Raw genomic sequence first — 24,257 nt, 5'->3', positions numbered from 1 at the left:
TTAAATATTTCTTGCCTTTTTGCATATACAGTAACTTCACTTGTAATGGCTTTCTAAATGTCTAAATGCAGATTAATCCTATACTTATTATGAAAAAGGAGAAACTGCAGTTATTCTGCTGCAGTTAGATGCAATTAAAACTACGCCAGTGCTGGATAAATACAGACAAATTGGAGTAGAATTAAGTTGCTGTCCTGCCACTTGGTGGCAATTTTGAGCTACTGCATAGTGAGAGCTGGAGTGAGTAACAGAATCAAGAAAGCCCTTGTAATTCACATTATACCTTTAGTTTAGAACAACAAAATGAACACAATTGATTAAGAATGTAAACCCTGAAATTTCCTGCTCATTGTCTCTAAAGCATGCAACCTGGACTTGTTGAAAATCCTACAGTTCTTTGCTTAGTCTTCTTTACTGACAAATGCAACTAAAGCTCCTAGGTCTAGGCTCTATAGTACAGAGAATTCTGTTAGGGTGCCTTCTACTGTGACTGCAGCCTTGTGACCTGGCAACTCAAAAGGGAAAACAGTGACTGAAAAGGTAGGATGGCTGAGAAGGTGGTAGGACTGAATTGCACATTTGACTGAATAGGCCACTTACATTTTGCCTGCAAGCTTCTAGTTATGAAATAGATTTCAGTCATTAGAAACCATGTTGCGACCTTGTTGTAATGCTTCTTAAGCCACATTGAAGTTGATTCCCCCCTAAAGCTTTCAAGGGTTTAAGATTTTAAAAGTAAATAAGAATAACTAAATAATAAGTTAAAGTGGAGAAGTGAGCTTTGCCTTTGTTTCATATCTCCTTATTAGATGAAGAAAGTAGTTCCTACAAACTTGCCACATCGAAGCTTGAGTGTTAGCATTCTCTTCTCCATGTAATTGTATATAGCATAATGTGGATTGTAAAGAAGGCATGGTGACTAGATCTGTCTTCACAATGACCTAAATGTTTATAGTTTATATCTATATACTTATTTCTTGTAGACGGGCCATGCACGGCGACGTGGTAGGAAGGAGGCGATTGACTGAGTTTGCAAGCAGAAGCACCTGATTGGGCAGTGGGGATTCCATATGCAGAGTTTGCAAGCAGAAGCACCTGATTGGGCAGTGGGGATTCCATATGCAGATAGGGAGAAGGAGCCTGTGAGAGCAGAAGCACCATGGTGATTGGGCAGTGGGGATTCCCTATGCAGATAAGGAGGGGCCTGTGATGATTAAGGTCAGTTGGAATGCAGCTGTTACTGGTCGGAAGATGTTCTTGATAGCAGGCAGGGGTCTGCAAAAAGACAGGTCCTGAGGGAGGAAAGAGGCCCTTCAGGAGATTGATTGTTAACTGTGTACTCCACTTGCACATTGCTTTTTAAATAAATATCTGAATGTTTTTACTGACACTAGTTGTTTCTAAACATTTTAGTATCCATGTGTGAGGCAATGAGTCGAAGGCTTTCTTGTAGTCAATCCATGCAACACTTAGATTGGTTTTTCTTCTCTTGCAATTTTCTAAAATCATTTTGTCAATCAGCAGCTGGTCTTTTGTGCCTCTGGTGTTCATTATTATTATTATTTATTATTGTTTTAGTCTCCCCGTCGGGGGTCTCCTTGTGAGTCATTTTGACGCGGGTCCTATCAATGGGGTTTGTTAGTGCGTGCTCCTCTAACCTCATTCAAGGAGGGGCAAGTAAACAGGCTTGCCGCTCGAAGCCACATGGCTCCTGTCGGTTCAAACATGTGGTGAAAACGGGGCTGGGGTCCTTTCGCCCAGTTTCCACCATGCATGAGAATAGTCTCAGTATCTAATTAAAAGCCTGGATGGATAGATGTGTTTTGACTGCCTTTTTAAAGGTTGTAAGAGATGGGGAGGCTCTTATTTCAGTAGGGAGCATGTTCCAAAACCTCGGGGCAGCAATGGAGAAGGCCCGTGCATATTAACTGACTAGTATGATTGGAATCAGGAGTAGCCTACTGTAGCCAAATCATTTTCTTATGGGTGAATGATTCAACTGTGAGCTTCTTGTAAAAAGTGTAATAAGCACAACCGCTGATGTACATTCCCCAAACCATCTCCCTCACACTTTTGGGTAATAGTTTTTCATGGTGTTGAAGCCTACTACCAGGAAAGCTGCAATATGCAGCAGAGTTGTTTGTCAATGCCTGGGTTTATTTTCGTAAAGAAGTATTGATTTCATGATGAGAAACATTTAGTTTAACAGCAGTCGATGAGGTGCAGACAAAGGCCTGTCTGAAGTTTGAGTCATTTAAAATCTACACTAAAAGTCACAACTTGAAATATGCTGTTATCATGTAAGGCATGAAAGACATGTTCTACTTTAAGCATTTAGTTTACGTGTCCATCTTTTTATATGGAATGGTTGCAAGCCTTTGCATACCATATTCAACATTTCAGTCAGTGTTTTAGAGTTGGTATTTTAAAGTATAATCTTCCAAAGCTGCTCTTGAACAGATATCTAGCTCAAATGGAATGTCCTTAAAATGAAAGAGTGTAGTAGTTATGTTTTCTTGCTGTAACCGCAAAGCAGTTTAAGGATGGCTGGTATTGGTTTTTTAGTAGTCTTCTGCAACAAGATGAATTAGTGGGTAGAGACCATGGTGAGTCATGCTGATCAGTGTCTCTTTGCTGCACATGGTGAAATATGTGCTGAAGAGCCATGTCCAGTTTTGTAGATTATGTAAGCCTTATGTTTTCTTACATAAGGCTTGTGTGGTGTTGGTTCCCTGTAGTTCACATAAGCAGAAGTAGACTTGGGAAAATGGCAATGCAGCTATAAAACCAGCATGGTATTTGGAAGACAAATCTTATTTGAGCCAAACGATAGGTCTCAATAAAGATGATGTGCTTGCATATCTTAGAATATGGCACACAAGAGTAGAAGGCTATTCAGATATCACTTATTAGAGACAAATTTAATGCAGTAAGGATTGTAGACTTTCAAACACCCATTAAGGGAAAGTAGCTTCTGATCCAGGCTGTATTGAATTTATTTGAGCCTGGTATCTGCTGCTCTCAAACACCACACACCTATTGTTTCTGGAAGTATTTGGGTGATTTGCATCACGGTGATTCAGCCTAATATTTTTTGTGAAAGACCATGCAGGGGCATGGGATATTTTCAGGGAGGAATTGGCAGTACAGGTGACCCTTGTTATTTGTGGTGGTTCCATTCTCACCTATAGGTACGAATACAGAAACTGCGAATAATGAAACATTAGCCCAATATGAATCTAGGGTTTGGGTTTCTCCACAAACAAAAAAGCCTAAAAATGGGGGTGGGGAGCATAAAGGAGAGAAATAAAGCTTTCTACCTTGCTGTCCAGGTCTCCAGCAAAGTCCCCGCCCCACACCAATCCCTCCAATTTTAGGGGGGGGGGACACAGGATTTTTTTTTTTTTAAGAACCAAAAAATGTCACCATGGATACTCAAAACTGCAGATAGTTGCTTAATCCTTGCAAATATCCCACAGTTCTATTGAATGATTTTCTACCCTCTGCTTTTGTAGGGGAGAGTTGGTTCAGGCACTGTAGTTCCAGTTTCCAGACTACCGTACTCTGTAAATGCCATCTGCCTGCCCCTCTATTCATATTAACCAGCAGATATGTATTTATTACACACAATCTTCCTAATGTTCTTTGTAGTTCCCTACTATGCCTTGTGAATTCTTCTGTCTCCATCCACACAAGGTTTTTGCTAGACCATTGCAGAGGCTGAACCTCCTCTGTTCTTATTCAAAACCCATTGTAAGTAATGTTTCAGCATCTTGCAGAATTGTGTTACAGAGTAACACGAATAAATATTAATTGGATTATTTAATTAGAACACTAAATTTCTTTTATGGAAGTGTATTTAACATTTTGAAAATTCCTTCTTCCAAGCTTTTATGTGACTAGCCAGACACCAGCTCTGTATTCTCTATGCAATTTCCTATATTTTACCACAAGTGCATAGATATTTCATTTAATCCCTTACAACTTTGCTATGTGTCATCTGCTTATTTATCACTGTCTTTAAATCCCTTTTCCGCCTGGTAATAGTAATATTTTTGGTCTCTTAGTTACCGCTATTATAAATTTATTATCCAATAAGATTTATAGCTGTAAGACTTGTACAAATAATAGCCCAATACCTAGAAAGCTTTGTTATTCTGTAATGAAACAATATGCATAATTTCTTGATACATTTTTGGAGGCATGTCATAAAATTTAGGTCAGCACCAGACATACATCAGAACCCTTGACAGGCTACAAATCTTACAGACAATAGCCCAGTTCGGATGTAGTGTGAAACCTCGGGTAGACAAAGCTGTGGTTAATCTGTGACACTGAGAATCATGCTTCAGATGATTGATGAACTGCAGTTTGGTAACCTCTGGCTTGTGGACAGAGGAACCCCTCCCTCTTCCTAGTCCACCCAGGCGGATTCCCATCAAACTCCGTTCCACTTGAGTTGCCAGACTGTGGCAAGGTATCAGCACATCAGTAAAGCAGCAGCTATTGGCTACGGTGTTGGGGTAGGGTGGGCTCAGTGTGATTGTGCCCTCTCGGCATTGATGGCCTGCCTTTGGCAGGCAAAAACGTTTTAACCATTTCTTCCCACCACTGCCTTTACAAGAATTCCCAGGCATGCACAATGGTCATGCACAAGCACAATTATTGATACACTAGGACGGCAAGGGGCACTTGTGGATGGCAATGCAGTCTTGGGGAAGAGAGGCAGAACAGCAACTGAGAAATTGGGGCAAGGTTGGTGGCTGGGTGGATGGGAGAAGCCATGGTCCACCAGAAAAATTGATGCTGTGTCATATCTACGCAGCTGCTCCCAGAGCCTGGGGTGGATCTCATGCAAATAAATTGCATCTGGCATTTCTGGGAGCTGTTACCTGCTTGGAAAGGCAGTGCCGGGAAAAGCCATGTGACCACCACCTTTAGTCAGGAGGAGTGACCTGCGTTTTATGAATTCAAACATAAAGACAAGTGGGGATTTATGCATGTAGTATACCATCACTGCATTTGGAACGACTCCCCTCAATAGCAATTGCAGTGCAAAGCCATATCCTGCAATTGAATGGGAACCTACAACCAGCAAGTGGAATCTCCCTAGGGGGAATCTGCTTGCCACATTGGAATTAAACATCCAGAAAAGGCTGTGAGGATCCCCGTGTAGCCCTCGTGGAGTTCTCTTTTTATCTCCCTGGGGAAAGACAAACTGTCTTCCCCAGTTGGGGAGGATGGGGACTTGGGCGGAGGCCCTCCCTCGGGCCCCTCTTTCCCCACTTTTACTGGTGAAAGATAGACTGCATGAGTGTTCCTTAAACTTTTTTTCATATGTGCACAGAATGAGTTATGCTCTGGACATCAGTATCAGGGCATTGTATGTGCACATTCATTCAGAATAGGCCTTTTGGAACAGTATCTTAAATAAACTGAGTGGGCATTTTAAAAAATCTGTTGCATGCACACATGAGCAGATCTTAACGGAAGTACTGCATTGCACCTGGCAATACCACCCTTACCAGTTGGAGACTTTTCTCTCCATACAAGCACCCATTCTATTTTAGATTGACAATGGGGCAAAGAGGTTTTTTAGGATAGGAATGAAGGGAATATTGCACACACACTTCAGTTAGGGTTATCCCATTAAAGGTTAACCCTTTGCAGGAACGCATTCTACCTTACCAGTCTTGGACTTTGCTTAAAAAGGGGGCCAGGCTATACATTTAGAATGCTTTAAAACAGATGCCCTTTTGCAAATTGTGGTGGATAAAGCTGTCATTTGTTACCTGTGCAGTGGTGTTTCCTCTCAGGTGTGGGCATGTGTGCATGCTCACTAGCCTTTTGACGTGTGCACAGTGAATTTTAGATCTTACAGAGTTTGAATTAGGATGGCTAAATTCATGAGCGCACATTTTGCCTTTGTACTGTTACCCAGAAAAACACTCATTCTGCACAATATGCAAAGAATTAGAGGGAACACTGCGGTCCACATCCACTTTAAAAATGCAGATGATGTTCAGCCAATCAAGGCACCCCATGTAGTGCTACCCAATCAGACAACACATGCAACCCCTTTACCAAAATGGCTTCCTAAGCAACTGCGCTATATCGGGTGTTAGGTCACTGAAAGGGTTCCTTGCACATGTGCCTCTTGCATGCCAGGTCCTGCATGCCAGGCAATGTGCCAAGGGGTGTGTTGCAGGGTGCTCATGCAATCCAAGCCTCAATCCCTTTTGGCACTAAGCGCACCACAAATCAATAGATTGTGCCGTCGAGTCAGTGTTGACTCCTGGCAACTACAGAGCCATGTGGTTTTCTTGGTACAATACAGGAGTGATTTGCCATTGCCTTCTCCCGTGCAGTATGAGATGATGCCATTCAGCACCTTCCTATATCACTGCTGCCTGATATAGGAGTTTCCCATATTCTGGCAAACACACCAGCAGGGGTTCGAACCAACAGCCTCCTGCTCTCTAGGCAGGTTGCTTCCCCACTGTGCCATTAGGGTGGTTTACCACAAATCAACCACTTTCTTTTTCAGAGCAAGTCAGGCTTTGCCCATAAAACTCCTTGGAATCCTTGCCTTTCAAATGTCAGCACAGGTAACAAGTAACACAGAACAACTGACTTTCTAGCCTCCCACCACATGCCAGCACACAAGGCCCACTGTCAATGAATAGGTGCAATCGACCAAGACAGACTTCACATTTGTATGGCAAAAAGTTATCTCTCTAATGACTGAAGAAGAAGAAGGTTGCCACAGACGGGGTTACTGCAAGTGTATTCCTGATGTAGCTTTGATGGAAGTTGTGCTGGGTGTGGCATCCAAGTTGCTTGCAGTGTAAAAGTGGTGCAGCCTTTCATCACCATGCACCTGTCTGCCTTGCTGTTGGGCTGGTGGAAAATGCTCCCAGCTGTATCTTGAAAAAACTGATCTTACTGCCCACGCTTCTCTGGTGCAGTTCTGACGCCTTTCTGCTGGTGCAAAACACACAGGGGAAAGCAGGCTTTCTGTCCCTTTTAAAATGCATGGACTCTAGAAATATGGCATCCCTGTTGGCAAGCTGCGGCTGGAGGAATAAGAAGATGGCAGAGGGCGGAGCACTAGCTCCAAGAGGTGGCCAGCAAGAAATTTGGCTGCCCTAGAACTGCTGCATTTCCGGGCTCCTCTGAGCCGATCTCCCTACGGTTGCGGGAGGAGCTTGTACACAAAACCCAGGTTAGAGTGGCAGCTGAATTCAGATGACAGTGGTGGCTTGGAACCTCAGGTTTCAGCAGCGAAACTTGCTACAAACCGAGAGTTCAGATTCAAGTTTGGGTAATGAAATTGTGGTTTCACACATCTGGATGATCACAAACTCCAACCCCTGGCATGTTTACTTCCTGGTTTGGCATTATGTCCGAACAGGGCCATTGTTTGCAGTGGTAAATAGTATGTCTAAAAGTACATCTGTGCAAGGACTCAGTGCCTTTCCTGTCACTACTTCATTGGAAATGATTTTGCTAGGAGCCATGGGCAAAAATTGTCCCTGCATTGGCCTTGTCCATCAATTGTCAATCTCCTGTCAAAAGGGAGAGAGGAATAGTCCCAGGTGAGCAGATCCATGAAAAAAAGGAAACTTGACAACCACAAAGAAAAACCAAAATGAATGACTATGAAAATTAAATATATTACAAGTGGGACCTGAAATGATATGTTGCAGCATAGCCCCCACTCCGAAGAGGAGCACTCCATGTTCAGGGCTTGCAATGGAAAGTGATTTTCGGGAGGGAAAAGGGACACCCCCCCTTCCATTTCTTTGAAACTTTCTCTTGCTATACTATTTAGCACTAGAAGGTCAGTTTGGAGGCTGACTACAGCCCAAACATGAGTATATTATTGTTCTATGATGTGCTCCCAAAGAGTGTGGCAGGGAAAAAGATATCATTTCCCTTTCCTCTTAGAACATCCCTGTATATAGCATGTAGTAAGGGTTGTTGTTGTTTTTTAATGTGAATTATGCCACCACACCACACCTAGGACTCTTACTATAGGCTGTTATGAGCTTGAACAGGACAATTCCTTATGGCCATAGTACTTTTATTGTATTTGCCCTTTCAAAACTTTGCTAGAGATCTTCTGCCATATTGTCTAGTTATCTAGTATTGGTGTCCAAGAATTTAGAGGTGTTTCCCCCCTATAAGAAATAGTTGTGACACCTTAAAATGTATCAGACTTATTGTGGCATAAAGCTTTGTGGATTTGAGTGCCAGATACATCAAGTGTTATCCTGTTAATTGGTATTATCCTTAATTAACTGTCTGTCTCTCTGTGTGTATGCATGTGTGTGTGCACACAGATTGTATTTCTGCCCCTTACATTTCATAGTCTTTTGATCCCACTAGATTTTAATATTTTTCTTCTGTTCCCAGATATATGGGCACATATGTATATGTATAGATTTATTTGTATATATTTGCCATTTGCGTGAATACTGACAAAGTAAGCCTTTAATCTTGTGGGCTTCCCAGTGGCATCTGGTTGCATCTGGACGCATCTGTGGCAAACAAGATGCTGGACTAGACAGGCCTTGGGCCTGATCCAGCAAGGCTCTGATTATGACTGTGAAACTTTATTCAACAATTAAAATGCTGGTTTCAAAACAGAATTTGTCTATTGGGTGCATATTTCTCCTTCATGAATGAGCTAATGTACACAAGAATTTTTCAGTCATATTTACCATAATTTTTGTTTTGTTTAGAAAGGATTGATAATGTCTTGAACTTTGGGGGAAAGCTGGAAATATACCAGATATTTCAGTGAAAATGACATTGTATTCTTATACACTATAACTAGTTATCCTTTTAAAAACGAGATATACATTATCTTAAAAGTTGTAAGCTGAAAACAGAAATTAACTTTTTCAACTGTAATGATTTTTGTTTGTTTTTTTAAGCGCGAGAAGCTGATACATGAGTTGGAGGAAGAGCGACATTTGAGACTTGAAAGTGAAAAAAAATTACGAGAGGTGACACTGGAATCTGAGCGCAACCGGGCTCAAATGCGTGGATTGCAACAGCAGTTCTCAAGGTATGCTATAACCTTGAGTTTTATTAGCAATGGGTTTTTTTTTTAAAGTATATTTGCATATTCTAAAACACTAAGACTGCAATCCCATTCTCATTTAATTGGAAGAAATTTTTCTCAGACAAAGTGAGAATTACTTTCCTTTAACACACATCTGACCAGACTAAGGATGCATCCCTATACATGGCTGAGTTCCTTCATCCAATTGAAATAAATGAAATTGAAGTTCCCTTGAAGCAAGGGTGTAAAACTGCAGTCTAAATTAACAGTGTGTGGTAAAATTAGAAGAAAATTAATAAGAACAATTTGGTGCCCTTCAACTTAGTCTTGTTTGGGCTAAAAGCATTCAGTGCTTGTAAATTACAATGTTTACATCCTTTTGATAGCTTCACCATAGGACTGCTTGCATGTTACAATTTCATATATGTGGGTTAACACTCATTTATATGTGCTTTGTAAGGTGGGAACAGCTTTTCCAGTGCCCTTTTGCCCACTCCAACATTGGAAAACGGATGCCTGCTTCCACTTCCAGACAGATATGCAAGTTAGAAAGAGAAGATTATTGTATGGGCACAATATATGTCTCCCTAATACTAATGTATTTCTCTGTGAAATGTGAGGTGTGGTTTTCATGCTAAATGCGCCCAGCAGCCACATATTGTGGGTGCTCAGTAGTTGACAACTCAGCTGTTTTCCCAATTCTAGACAAGTATCAAATTCAAGACTGTTATGCCCTGGAGGGACTGCCATATATTGTGCAGACCTGACTGAATGGATGGTATTTTTCACCCATTTCCTTGATGCCCAATGAATTATTGCTCATTTTTTCAATCCATATTTTCAGTCCACATTGCTATTTCCTCATAATCTAGGATTTCTGGGGAAGATTGTATAAAGAAGTAAATAAAAATCCTGAAAAGCTTCCAGGGATCCTGAAAAGCTTCAATATTAGGTCTTTGGACCTTTGAAATTCAGAAATGAAGACACACTTGTCTTTGTTCAGACACTTATCTTTGATTAAGTACCATCCATATGCTGAAGCTCGGGATGTTCTTTAAAAGTCCATGTTCACCATGTGACCACCGGGCCACTGCTGGAGGATGGGCTCTGCAGAAGCCAGGTGATTGGCGGAACCGATCCGCCACTGCAGGGAGTGCCAGGCAAGCGCGCTGCTGCTCGAAGTAGTTTGCAGCTGCAGCCGGAGCAGAGGTAAGCACCTATTAATTTGTGTTTAAAGGTGCCTCTCTCTCACACACACACCCCGCGGCACCCACACTGGCCACTCCTGACACATTACATGCAGTGGATTACATTAAAAAGAGAATCCTGAAGTGCATGCTCCTTTCTCCCACCTTAAAATTAGAGTCAACAAATCAGAATAACAATGAAGCATGAAAGCATGTGAAAATCTGTCAATTGACCTTTTTTGTTTAGTGACAGCACAAAGCTGTCTGTTGATATTGTACATTATGAGAAAATGTTAACATATTGTATAAGCCGTCAGTTTGAATGTGTAGATCCTCTGACTGTGACTCTTGAAGTCAAGGGTGTTTCCCCCCTCCCTCTTTATATTGATTGATGTTCCAGCTTCTACTAAGTCAGCAATATTTCTAGCTGAGATTTCGACTCAGTCAAAATCCTGCTTCATAACATATGTGTAAATCTACCAGATGCTTAAAAATGACACAGTGCGTACAGTTTTTTGATAAGTAACCACTCAGAAGGGAAAAATTTAACTATTACATAGGACTATGTTGGCTGAATTTGTGTTGTTCTTTGCAGGTAGGATTTTCTTATCTTGTAAACGTTTTATGTGCTTTGTATTATTATTGATACCTGACAAAACCACCTAGATTCATTAGTTTAGAATCAATTGTCTTGTGTATAGTTGTGTTTGTGTTTAGTTTAATATAGTAGATCTGCCCATTATATATTTTCTTCCTAGTACAGCTAAAATATGCTCCCTCTTGCCTTGCCGTCATTGTCGTCATAATCCTCTTATAAAGAGCACAAAATAGACTGAGTTCTGTATTGATTGATTGATTAAGTGCCATCAAGTCAGTGTCGACTCTTAGCAACCACATAGATAGATTCTCTCCAGGGTGATCTGTCTTCAACTTGACCTTTAAGGTCTCTCAGTGGTGCATTCATTGCTGTCATAATTGAGTCCATCCACCTTGCTGCTGGTCATCATCTTCTTCTCTTTCCTTCAACTTTTCCCAGCATTATAGACTTCTCTAGGGAGCTGGGTCTTCACATAATGTGTGCAACGTATGATAGTTGGAGCCTGGTCATTTGCGCCTCGAGTGAAAATTCTGGATTGATTTGTTTTATGATCCATTTGTTTGTTTTCCTGGCTGTCCATGGTATCCTCAAAAGTCTTCTCCAGCACCAAAGTTCAAAAGCGTCAATGCTTTTTCTTGCTTGCTTCTTCAAAGTCCAGCTTTCACATCCTTAGGTCACAGGGGAAACCATTGTCTGAATGATTCTAATCCTTGTAGGTGTAGACACATTGTGGCATCTACAGTAAATATCCTTTCCAAGGTCTTCATTGCAACCTTTCCAAGTGCTAGTCTGCGGCGTATTTCTTGGCCGTTTGATCCTTTACAGTTGATGGTCAATCCTAAAAGGCAGAAGCTATCCACCACTTCCATGTCTTCATTATCAACTCTGAGGCTGGTTGCTGTACCCGTTGTCATTAGTATAGTCTTCTTTACATTTAGTTGTAGTCCTATTTTTTCACTGTGCTTCTTGACCTTCATTACTAGAGCTTGCAGATCATCCGCATTCTCAGCTATCAGAGTGGCATCATTAGCATAGTGCAGGTTATTGATGTTTCTTTCTCCAACTTTAAAACCATGATCATTTTCTTCCAGTCCAGATTTTCTCAGTATATGTTCAGCATAGAAGTTGAATAAATAAAGAGAAAGTATACAGCCTTGTCTTACTCCTGTGCCAATCTGGAACCAGTCTATTTCACCATGTTCTGTCTGGACTGTGGCTTCCTGTCCTGTGTATAGGTCTCTCATGAGAACAATGAGATGTTCTGGGATGCCCATTTTCCTAAGGATATCCCACAACTTGTCATGGTCGATGCAATTGAAGGCTTTTCTGTAGTCAATAAAGCACATATTGACTTTTAGGTATTCTTTGGCTTTCTCAATTATCCAGTGTGCATCAGCAATGATATCTCTTGTTCTTCAGCCTTTTCTGGAACTGCCATTTGAACATCTGGCATTTCCCGTTCCACGTAGGGCTCTAATCTGCATTGGATGATCCTGAGCATTATTTTGCTAGCATGTGAAATTAAGGATATTGTGCAATGGTTTGTGCAATCTGTTGAGTCTCCTTTCTTTGGTATGGGTATGTAGACAGACCTCTTCCAATCTGTTGGCCACTGTGTTGTTCTCTAAATTTGCTGGCATAGTTTGGTTAGAACCTTAACTGATTCTTCTTCAGTTGCCTGCCGTATTTCTGTAGCTGTTCCATCAATTCCTGTAGCCTTCCGACTTGATAATGACCGGAGTGCTGATCTAACTTCATCTTCCCATACTAGAGGTTCTTGCAAGTAGGGAATATCTTCTAGAGTATCTTGGACATTGACATCCCTTCTATATAGATTTTCAGTATACTCCTTCCATCTCTGTTTGATCTTCTCTGAATCAGTTACTATCTGTCCTTTGGCATCCTTTAACATACCAATTCGAGGTTGGAACCTCCCTCTGAGTTCAGAGATCTTTTGGAAAACTTTCCTTGTTTTTCCATGTCTATTTCCATCCTCAAGGACTTTACAGATGTCATTGTAGTATTTCTCCTTGTCTCTTCTGTATGCTCTTCTGTATACTTGCGTTAAAATCAACAAGTTCCTGCCAGCCTCTAATATGCCTGGAAACTAAAGAGAGGGCAAGAATTTTAAACATTTAGTTTGAGACTATTAAGCAGCATGCAATGATGGCTTATTTCCACTTGTGAGATACTGCCTCTTCAGTGGTATACAACAAAACCTTTTCTTTCCTCTTTCTTTTTAAAGAAAACAGATCCTCAGCTTTGTTTAAAAGATACTCACATTTCCTTTCCTGCAATGTTTTAGGAACCTTCTTCCTTATGCCTGCATCTGAGGGCTAAGAAATAAGGAGTGACGCTGACCATATGGAATGCTCTACAGTCTTTCTTGTCTGAGCCTTGGTTTTTGTTTTTTTGTGTTATTTCAACTGCTGTCTAGTGATATGTGCAGTAATGCCAAAGGAGAAGGGGGGGGGGAGTCTGGGTGATTTATAGTGTTATTCCAGTAAGAACATGAAGTTGTACACAGGATATAAATTGATTATATCTTTCCTTTGCTGTACAGCCATATTGTAGCAAGCGCCTGTTGAGTGAACACACACTGCATACGATCCAGGCTAATGATCAGATGTTACGGCAACTTCGGCTTTTTATTATTTCAATTACTATGTTAGGCCATAGGAAGCAATAAAAGACATTATTGCATAATAGTCCATCTGCAGTCAGTTACTAAAGCTTTTCGCACTGGTGCTTTAAACTTATATATATATTTGGTTTAAACTGCAAAAAGCACTTCAGTGAAGTTGGATCTCTTGATAAACATCTGTACCTTCTGTTAAAACACACACACACACAAAACCCAAAATCTGCAGTGCAGTGCAATCTCGGTCATGTTCACTTGGAAATAAGTCCCACTGTATTCAGTGAGCCTTACTCCTAGGTAAATGTGCATAGGATTGTAACCTTACTTTTCTTAACAATGCGATTGAGAGAGAAATAAGAAATGATTTGTCTGTTTGTTTGACAATGATATGCATTGCAATTCCAGTTGCAATATGCTTCAGTTTTGCCCTGTTCTTGCTAAATATTGAACATAAGGCTGTCATTTGCAACAGGTGTGAACATGAACACTACAATGTAGGTAACACTTTATGTATTTTGACAGCTTCTATCAGCTTCAGGTGCAAACATGAACTCTACAAATCCCTTCTATTATAATTTTGACTCACCCTGATGAATTTGGTTTAGTGATGGTGGTGACATCCTGTCAGCTTAAAACTCCAGAACGGAAAAATAATTTCCTAGCATTTGTGATGAAGTGATAGTTGGTGTTTCTCCTCATGCTTAATAAGACCAGACTGACCTACAGAGGATTTTTGACTATCTTTTCAGCAAAGCCCAGTCAACAGTAGAAAGCGTGTCTGTCAAAGTTGTCTTGAATTCTTCATGGGTGGACAAAGTCACTTTTCAGTACCAGAACCAATGGTGGCACTCATGCTGAAGCAGAGAGCTGTTTGTGCCTGTTCTAGGAAGAAAGGCTGGGACACCACACTGATGTTTGGGCATGGAAACTGTGCTGCACCATCTCCAGTGAAACTCTGGTGCTGCCCAGGTTGGGACTAAAAGTAGAGTGTGCTGAGCATTAGGTCATGTGGTAAACAAAGGCATTGTGCATGTGATCAGGGGGTTGTGTGATGATATGTACTTCAGAAATCAGAGCCTGATTCTAGCAGTAATAGCACTGTTGCCCCTTAACTAAAGTAAGCAGTTAAGTATACTCCTTTGTGGTTCTATATGTGACTAGGCTTTGGCCAAATAAACCTATCTGGAGGGTATGACATGCTCTTGGGTCCAGCCTCAGAGGGCCACCTCCAGCCTCAGAGGCAGGATGCCTCTGAGTACCAGTTGCAGGGGAGTAACAGCAGGAGAGAGGGCATGCCCTCAACTCCTGCCTGCAGGCTTCCAGTGGCATCTGGTGGGCCACTGTGCGAAACAGAATGCTGGACTAGATGGGCCTAGGGCCTGATCCAGCAGGGCTGTTCTTATTTTATTTATTTATTTATTTATTTATTTATTTATTTATTTATTTATTTTTACATTTTTATACCGCCTTTCGTTAAAAGAAAACCCCAAGGCGGTTTACAAAAATTAAAACATACAATAAAAGCAGTAAAAACATCAAGCTAGAAACATACATAAAAACAAGACAGCAGATAAAAAACACACAAGAACAGCAGTAAAAAAGATTATGTAAAAGCCTGGGTAAAAAGCCAAGTCTTTAAAAGCTTTCTGATGTTCTTTCTTATGTTCTTATGTTATGTTCTCACTCCAGCCTTTAGAAAATAGTATACCAATATATCCTGTGAAATTAAAGTAATAATCAGCCATGTCTAGATCTCCATGAATTATGTTTTGTTTTATTTATTTATTTAAAATATTTCTATACTGCTCAAAACTTGCATCTCTGGGAGGTTTACAATTAAAATCATTTAAAACATTAAAACATTTAAAACCCAATATTAAAAATATTAAAATGATAAATCTAATTAAAAGCCTGGGTGAATAAATGTGTCTTCAGTGCCTTTTAAAAAGTTGCCAGAGATGGGGAGGCTCTTATTTCAACAGGGAGCGCATTTCAAAGTCCAGGGGAAGCAATGGAGAAGGCCCGCACCTGAGTAGCCACCAGACGAGCTGGCAACCACAGACCAACCTCTCCAGATGATCTTAACAGGCAGTGGGGCTCATGGCGAAGAAGACGTTCTCTTAAATACCCAAGGCCTAAGCTGTTTAGGGCTTTATAGGTAATAACCAGCACCTTTTATTTTGCCCGGAAACGTATCTGCAGCCAGTGTCGTTATTTCAACACAGGAGTAATATGGTTTCTCCTAGATGACCCAGAGACCGACCTGGCTGCTGTATTCTGGACCAGCTGCAGTTTCCGGACTGTGTACAAAGGCAGCCCCACATAGAGCACATTGCAGTAATCCAGCCAATAGGTTACCAAAATATGAACCATTGTTTTGAGGTCATTCATCTCAAGAAATGGACACATTTCATGTGTGCATGGGGAAATCTCAGGTCCACTCCCCCTCAGAAGTTGTCAAAAACACCCAAGAAAAGCTCACAAAGACAGGAGCTTCCCAAGAAAGAAAGAAAGAAAGAAAGAAAGAAAGAAAGAAAGAAAGAAATTGCATCCACCTTGAACATGTGCAAAAGGATGTTGGATGTGCACATTGGCCTCATTATATCCTGGTTAGTATCTGGAAAAGGTGCTTGTTGGGCCTTTCAGTTGAAACCAGATCTGAATATTCTGCAGGGTATAAGAGTACTGACAGCATCGATAAAATAAGAGTTTCAAAATAGTTAGCACATTTAAGTCTCATGACACACTTGCTACAGACTCAGAGTGGGCTCAGACTCAGAGTTTTCCTCATGCTTCTGAACATACTATGGCAGTCCCAAATACTAGCTAATGGCTGACTGACATCAGAGAAACATACTGCATGTGTCACAAGGAATGTAGTGCAAGAGGAAGGCTTAGTTGCACTAATAATAATAATAATAATTATTATTATTATTATTGCAGAATTCTGCTATCTCTCTCTCTCTCTCTCTCTCTCTCTCTCTCTCTCTCTCTTTTGCAAAAGTATATATTAAAAAAAAGAGATGTGCCAATTTTAGTCTGTGTGCCAGCTTTGGCACTCAAAGCATTTGATCAAACAAGCTGTTTACTCCTTTGCTTACCATTTCGCAGATTGTTTTGATGGTACTCCCAGCTATTAAAAGATGTTGCTACATAGCAAATATTACAATTCTTAAGTTAAATAAGTCTCCTTCCTTAAGAATGTTTTTAGTAGTTCTAACCCCTACTGCCAGCCACCTAATTGCGCAGCGGGGAAGTAACTTGCCTAGGGAGCAAGAGGTTGCTTGTTCGAATCCCCGCTGGTACGTTTCCCAGACTATGGGAAATGCCAATATTGGGCAGCAGCGATATAGGAAGATGCTGAAAGGCATCATCTCATACTGCGTGGGAGCTGGTAATGGCAAACCACTCCTGTATTCTACCAAAGAAAACCACAGGGCTCTGTGGTTGCTAGGAGTCGACACTGACTCGATGGCACAACTTTACCTTTACTTTAACCCCTTCTGACTGCATCTGTCTATAAGTTGGAATCATGGATTTTAGCTTAGTGCTAAGTAAATAAGTTGTGAAAGTCTGTGTTCTGATATTCACAGAATGGGTGGGTGGGTGGTAGAGAAAATTATTCTGGAAAGGGAAGGCTAAAACAGCACCCCTGCCTCCCACAATGAATGGAATGGAAGATACACAACTCCTTGAAAACTGAAAGGAAAATATGTAGAAAAGGGAAAATGGAGAGAGAAAGGGAATGAGGGAAAACCAATAACCATTGTATCCTTCTGGAGGAAATTGCAGTTTCAGTGTTAATTTTAAATACAATTCTTTGAAGAAGATGATATGGATGGGGCTGTAGCTCAGTTCTAGTGCCTGTGCTTGACATGCAGAAGGTTCCAGTTCCAGTTCATGGAATCTCCAGGTAGGGCTGGGTAAAACCCTGGACAGCCACTGACAGTCAGTTGAGACAATAGCCTGACCCAGTATAGAACAGCTACCTATGCTTAAGATGTATGTTTTAACCTTTCTTGGGTTCAGGTTTTGCCTGCATTTAATAGCTCAGCCCTCAGAAATCACCCTGCTTAAAAGGGAATTTCAAAAGGAGGGAATTGCAAGTTCAAAATGTATTTGAAGGAACTGGGAGGCAGAGGGAGCTGTTATGCCTCTCTTGAAGAGGATACATCAGGAGAGGAGGAAGATAGGCTTGGTTTTGTAGTTTTATTTTCTCTGCACTCATATAATAGCCTGTGCTATTGCTACTATAACTGCCTGGTTTTGTTGGCTCTCAGATTGAAAAAGGCAGAACTTGGGATTTGTTTTGTTTGTGAGATAGTATTGTGGCAAGAAATGGGTGTGTGTGTGTTTGTGAGATAGTGTTGTGGTGAGAAATGGGGGTCTATGTGTGATATTTCTTGGTGATTGCTGTGATGAGCTTCATGTCTGGCCTTGAGACTAACTTCACTCACTGCTCTAATCTGCTCTGCAATCTGCTTTGCAAAGTGTAAAGTTAAAGTGTGTCATCAAGTCAATTTTGACTCCTGGCACCCACAGAGCCCTGTGGTTTTCTTTGGTAGAATACAGGAGGGGTTTACCATTGCGTCCTCCCATGCAATATGAGATGATGCTTTTCAGCATCTTCCTATAATGCTGCTGCCCAATATAGGCATTTCCTATAGTCAAAATGTGGCTGAAGTTACTCTAGTTTTGCTTATGGCTATACTTGCTGCTAAGTTAAGGATGCTGCTGTGGCAGCAGTTGCAGTGCTAGGAAGTAACATAAGAAGTCATAATTGTGTGTGAGAGAGCAACTTGAGCCAATGATATTACTGCAATACAAGCCTCTTGCTGGCTGTGGATTCTGGGTCAGTGGTTCTTTTTTGGCCTGTTTGAAATGTGTGTTCTGTGTTGAGAGGGACAGATTCACTTTTACTGTGTGCTTCTGCAGTGTTTTTCAAGGCAGGGTTGCAAAATGCATTGCAAATTGCAATGCAAAACTAGCTTGTTCTGGCCCTAGGAACCAATGGGGAAACACAAAACACCCCATTGTTCCCTATGGGTAGGTCCTAGGGTCACCAAAGTGGGTTGTGTGGTAGGGCATTACCTACCACCAAATCCACAAAATAAATGGGCAAGCAGGCAATTTTAAACAAAATTTTTACCTTTCCCCCAAACCTCCATAGGATCCTATGGAGGTTTTGGGGAAAGGTTAAGAATTTTTTTAAAAATCACCCACTTGCCCATTTATTTTGTGGATTGGTAGCACCCATCATTTGCCGTACCACCCAACCCACTTTGGTGTCCCTAGGGAACAATAGGATGTTTCATGTTTCCTCATTGTTCCCTATGGCCAAAACACTCATAATGTTTCAAGTTTGTTCCATCAAAACAACCAATTGGACCGCTTGTTTCAACAAAACGTTTTAGCCATTTGTGTTTTTGTTTTGAGCTTGAAACATAATGCAAAATCGGTTTCATGCACATCCCTATATCTTGGCTTCATCACTTGTTCTTTTACATATGTGTTTGGTTTGTCTCTTTGTTCTTTTAGATGCCAAGTAAAAACCGTTTTGTTCACTCAGGCCTTGCAAATCTTAATGTTGATTTTTAAATTTGAGTTTTAAACTAATTTTAAAGGTTTTTAAAACTGCTTTGTATTGTATTTTTTATTCCCCCCCTTTGGTCTGTTATGATTTTATGATTTAACATTATATCTTTTTATTTTATGCTTTAATGCTGTGTTGTGAGCCACTCAGAGAACAATTTGTTATGGGGCAGCTAAATAATAATAACAACAACAACAACATCATCATCATCAACAACAACAACAACCACAACAACAACAACACATAGGGACCTACCAGAGCAGTTATGATCCCTGGTGGGTGGAGTGGATCAGTGCCGTACTACCTGCTGTAGGATTGTGTGCCTGAAGACCTCCTGCTCTGCGACAAGGGGATCGATTTTGTAATGTTTGAGAAAAGGGGAGATGGACGACCATGTGGCCACGTGGCAGATTTCCCCCAGAGGTGCTAGTGCTGAGAAGGCTGCCGAGGTGGCTGCACTTCATGTAGAGTGCGCTATGATGCCTCGTGGGGCTTGTAGGGACAGCGCCTGGTATGCTGAAGTGATGCATGCCCTAAGCCAATGTGCCACAGCGACCTTTGAGGCCTTGGCACCCAAGGAAGTAGCATGGAAGGACACGAAGAGAGCTTCGGAATGCCTAAGGTCTTTTGTCCTTCGAATGTATGTGCTCAGAGCCTGCGGATATCTAGGGAATGCCAACTGTGTTCCTTAGAGTGTTTGGGTTTTGAGCAAAAGGAGGGTAGGATTATTGCCTCGGACAGGTGAAAAACAGGAACAAATCTTTGGAACAAAGGTAGGATTGGTTTTGAAAATCATTGTATCAGGCTGAAAGATGCAGAGCTCCTTTCTAATCGAAAGGGCCCCCAATTCTGATACCCTGTGGGCCGAAGTGATTGCCACTAATAATGGGAATAGTTAGTAAGGAATATATTAGGCGAGTAAGAAAGACACTGAAGTCCAAACTTAATGGTGGTAACACTATCAAAGCATCAACACATGGGCAATTCCTGTAATCCGATATACAGCAGGTTTTGTTGATTGGACATAAGCAGAATTGGATGCGCTGGATCGGAAAACCAGGAAAATAATGACCATCAATCATGCCCTGCACCCAAGAAGTGATGTTGATAGGCTGTACCTGCCAAGAAATGAAGGTGGACGTGGAATGTTGCAAATCAGACAGTCCATTGAAGAAGAAAAAGGAGCATTGGGGGAATACATCAGTGAAAGCCAAGATGAAATGCTACAGGAAGTGAGTAAGACAGGACTGTTGAAAACAAAGGAATCAGAAGACGAGTACAAAAAACAGCAGATGAGGAATCAACGAGAAAAATGTCACAACAAACCAATGCACGGTCAGTTCTTTAATAATATGCAATCGAAAGTCAACAATAGCACAACATGGCAGTGGTTAAAGAAGGGGACACTGAAGAAAGAAACGGAAGGTCTCATTTTTGCAGCCCAGGAACAATCACTATGAACAAATGTTATAAAAGCAACAATTGATAAGACACAGAAAGACAGTAAGTGTCGGTTATGCAAGGAAGCGGATGAGATGGTTAAGCATCTTGTATGTTGTTGTAAGAAAATCACACAGACTGATTATAAAGAAAGACATAATAAAATTGCTGCGATGATCCACTGGAACTTTTGCAAGAATTACAAATTGCCAGCAAGCAAGAATTGGTGGAATCATTCGATTGAGAAGGCCACAGACAATGAGGAGGCAAAATCCTTTGGGATTTTAGAATACAAACTGATAGGCATTTAGCGCATAATACTCCAGATCTTGTTATGGATGCCAGAAGTATGTAAAATATAGGCCTGTGTCTGATTTCACTTTATATTAAGAAATGAATTAACTCCTGAACTCAAGGTGAACTGGCATACTAGATCTCAAACTGCTCTGTGAAGCAGGAGACAATCCAGCAAAGGAATACAAAAAGCCAGGCCTGAATGCTGAATGCTATATCCATATGCTAAAATGCCACTGACTACCAGATGTCTGTGGAAGAGGCCAGGGGCTGAACTCCTCTTTCCTGTTGCAAGAAATCTATGGTAATCGTTGTCAATGATGGCTCTGCTATGCCCAAAGGGGATTACTCAGTTGCTGTCTATAGAAATTCCACATAGGTAAATGCATACAAAGTAAATACCTGTAGACTTTAATTCTTACCTCACTGATGCTTCCTCCCTAGCCAAATGTATTGGACGTCTCACACATGTACCCCCTTCCTATTTTACTTTAAATATTCTCTTGTTACAATTACACACTAGATAGAGGTACACAAGAAATAATGTAATTGCTGTCTCACACAAATAGAACTAAATTCTCTCACTAACTCCTGACTTTTAACACCTTTTAGGACCAGGCTAGCACATCTGGGACAAGAAAAGGGGCCCATTTGCTCAGAGATGCAGATTTGCTTCGGGCAATGTCCCCCCCTTCTGAGCGCACAGTTTACAGAAGATGAGATTCAGATCTCTCTGGACTGGCCAATATCTTGAATAATTAAAAAGACATTTTCCAAAAGGTAGCAGCAAGTTGTCACCTTTTGGGACCCAGGAAAAGATGAGACTTGTATAGATCAAAGGAAAATACACTATAAAGAAGGAGGCTACTAGACAGAGAGCAGCAATCTTGTGCCTACAGCAAGATTTGATCACAGCAATGCCAGAATTTGCTGCTAAGCCGCGGGGCTAGAGGCAGGAACTCTGTCCATGGACAGGAACTGTCTCCTACAAGCAGTCTTGTGCCTACGGGCAATCTGGTGTCTCCATGCAAGACTTGCTCATGACTAATCCAAGAGTTTGCTGCCCAAGCCGCGGAGCTAAAGCAGGAACTCTGTCCATGGACAGGAGCTGTCTGTGACTTCTACTGCGCAGTGAGAAGTCAAGACTTCCCCAGCCATGGTGCTCTGGCTCTCAGCCGTGATCTGAGCAACTGCAACAACTCCTGTCCCCAGCCAAGAAGCCTCGCTACTTCAGCTGAAAAGATCTCCACTCTCAAGTCTCTGATCCTGGTAAATATGCTGCCCCTGCGAGCCTGGAATCCCCTCATCCCTTCCCCTTCTCCTGCTCCCTTCCCTTCTCCCCCTACTAATTCCTGATCTCCCCCAAACCATGCCAGCCCTCAGCCTTCCCCCCCCTTCTCTGCCTGTATCTGAATTATATTAGGCTTTAGGAAGATTTAATGCACACACATATGTAGTTAGGAACACGTTGAATATTGGTGCTGGCTAGGGTGCTCTGTTTAAATGCTGTTATTAATATTGATAGAGTGTTCTGCTTTCTGCTAGATTACGTTGTTACTCTTTTATACTCAATAAAGCCCATTGAATCTTTGAGGACTGGTTTGATCTCCTTTCTTCCTTGTGCCCAGATCCTACATGGTCATCATATAAAAGAACTTGGTCACTTGGTGACACTATGAGCCAGGCCTAATTTGGTATGCTAGCTAATAAGCAGATTTAGTATATAAATCAGGCCTGGACAGTAACAATCTGACAGTCATCAAGGAAAATCAGGTTCTTATAATTGATATTGCAATCCCAGGGGTAGACGAGTCGGCGAAAAACAGCTGGAGAAAATAACTAAATACAAGGACCTTCAGATTGAAATTGAGCGGCTCTGGAAAAAGAAAACAATAGTGGTGCCATTAATTGTTGGTGCCCTTGGTGCTGTACCAAAAGAACTTGAAAACCATCTTGATACCTTGGGCATCGAGAAAATTACAACACATCAGCTACAGAAGGCCACACTACGTGGGGCAGCACGAATACTATTGATGCTATCTTTAATTTTTCTTTAGTTATCCTAGACCCTTGGAAAGGGCCCGATAATTAAAGTACCAAATCCAGTCAATAACATCTGGTAGACTGTGTGTAAATAGATAATAATAATAAATATAATTATTATTACATAGCACGGACTGGGTGCTGGGTGTTATCGGTATGCTGATGGCACCTGAATCTATTTTTCCTTGTCATCCATATCAAGAAATGGCATTAGCCTCTTAAATGCCTGCTTACAGGCAGTATGGGCTGGATAATAAACAGAGGCTGAATCCAAGCAGCTTGGAGAGGAGAATGACTGGAAAACAGTGGTGCACCAGTGGGTAACCTTCAGGGTGGACTACTGCAATGCACTCTGTATAGGCCTGCCCTTATATGTAGTTCAGAAACTTCAGTTAGTTCAAAATGCAGCAGCCAGATTGGTCTCGGGGTATCACGAAGAGTCCACACTATGCCTGTTCTTAAACAGTTGCACTGGCTACCGATATGTTTCCAGGCAAAGTACAAAGTGCTGGATATTACCTTTAAAGCCCTGAATGGCTTAGGTCCGGGTTACGTGAGAGAGCACCTTTCTCTACAAGATCCCTACCACTCATTAAGACCGTCAGGAGGAGAGGTCTTTCTTTGGGTGCCACCAGTTCATCTGGTGGTGACCTGGGATCGGGCCTTCTCAATTGTCACCCCCGAGTTGTGGAACACGCTGCCCGTAGGTATAAGAATTATCTTCATTGGAAGCCTTCAGGAGAACCTTAAAGGGCCCTTTTTTAAAGCCTGGCTTTTCATGATATCTAGTTTTAATTTTAATGAGTCTTAATCTGGTTTAAATGTTTTTATTTTATTATGTATGTTTGATTGTCCACCCTGAGACGCTTTAGGAAGGGCAGTCTATAAGTTAAATAGAGTACAATTAAATAAATAAATGTGCCACTCCTGGCCTCATTGGCCATAGCTTTCCAGCAGCGTCTACAAAAAAGAAACTGAAGAGTCAATAATTTTTGTTTAGTGTAACTTGGTTGCTTTTCATAATAATTTCACTTCTCCTGCTCTGTCTGCTGACTTTTGGGCCTGGTGCCCTGCTTCCTCTGTGAACCTTTTAAAGAAGCTTTGTTCCCTCTGGCATAGCCAGCACAGGGCACACCTGCGATGGTGGGAGCCCCACTCTCCCACTGTGGCCCAACCTGCTGCTCATGCCCATCGCCCACTCGTCAGCTGTCTCCTAGGCTGGTGAGAAATAGGAAAATTCCAAACGGGCCCTGGTAAGGGGGCAGCATGGTGAGTGGCAGCTGCAGGAGTTTCTGGCCAGTGGGAAGGAGGGGAAGGTGAATAAGGTGGCCCTGGAGGTGTGTTCTACAGGTGTGTCTGTCCAATTATAGTCCCACCCTGCCTGCTGC

The 24,257-nt window shown here is 41.6% G+C and overlaps 1 protein-coding gene across 19 annotated transcripts in view; it reads left to right on the top strand.

Annotated features, from left to right (window-relative positions):
• The window catches only part of NCKAP5 (NCK associated protein 5), a 930,794-nt gene that overhangs the window by 466,540 nt on the left and 439,997 nt on the right, over window positions 1–24,257 (top strand). For all 19 annotated transcript variants that reach the window (XM_053253151.1, XM_053253227.1, XM_053253159.1 and 16 more), the window contains one exon: window positions 8,943–9,076. In XM_053253151.1, the coding sequence (XP_053109126.1) occupies window positions 8,943–9,076 (134 nt within the window). The remainder of the gene's footprint in view (window positions 1–8,942; window positions 9,077–24,257) is intronic.

Source organism: Hemicordylus capensis, chromosome 1 (assembly GCF_027244095.1).
Source record: "Hemicordylus capensis ecotype Gifberg chromosome 1, rHemCap1.1.pri, whole genome shotgun sequence".
Lineage (NCBI taxonomy): Eukaryota > Metazoa > Chordata > Lepidosauria > Squamata > Cordylidae > Hemicordylus > Hemicordylus capensis.
This window is presented reverse-complemented; position numbering and strand designations above follow the sequence as displayed.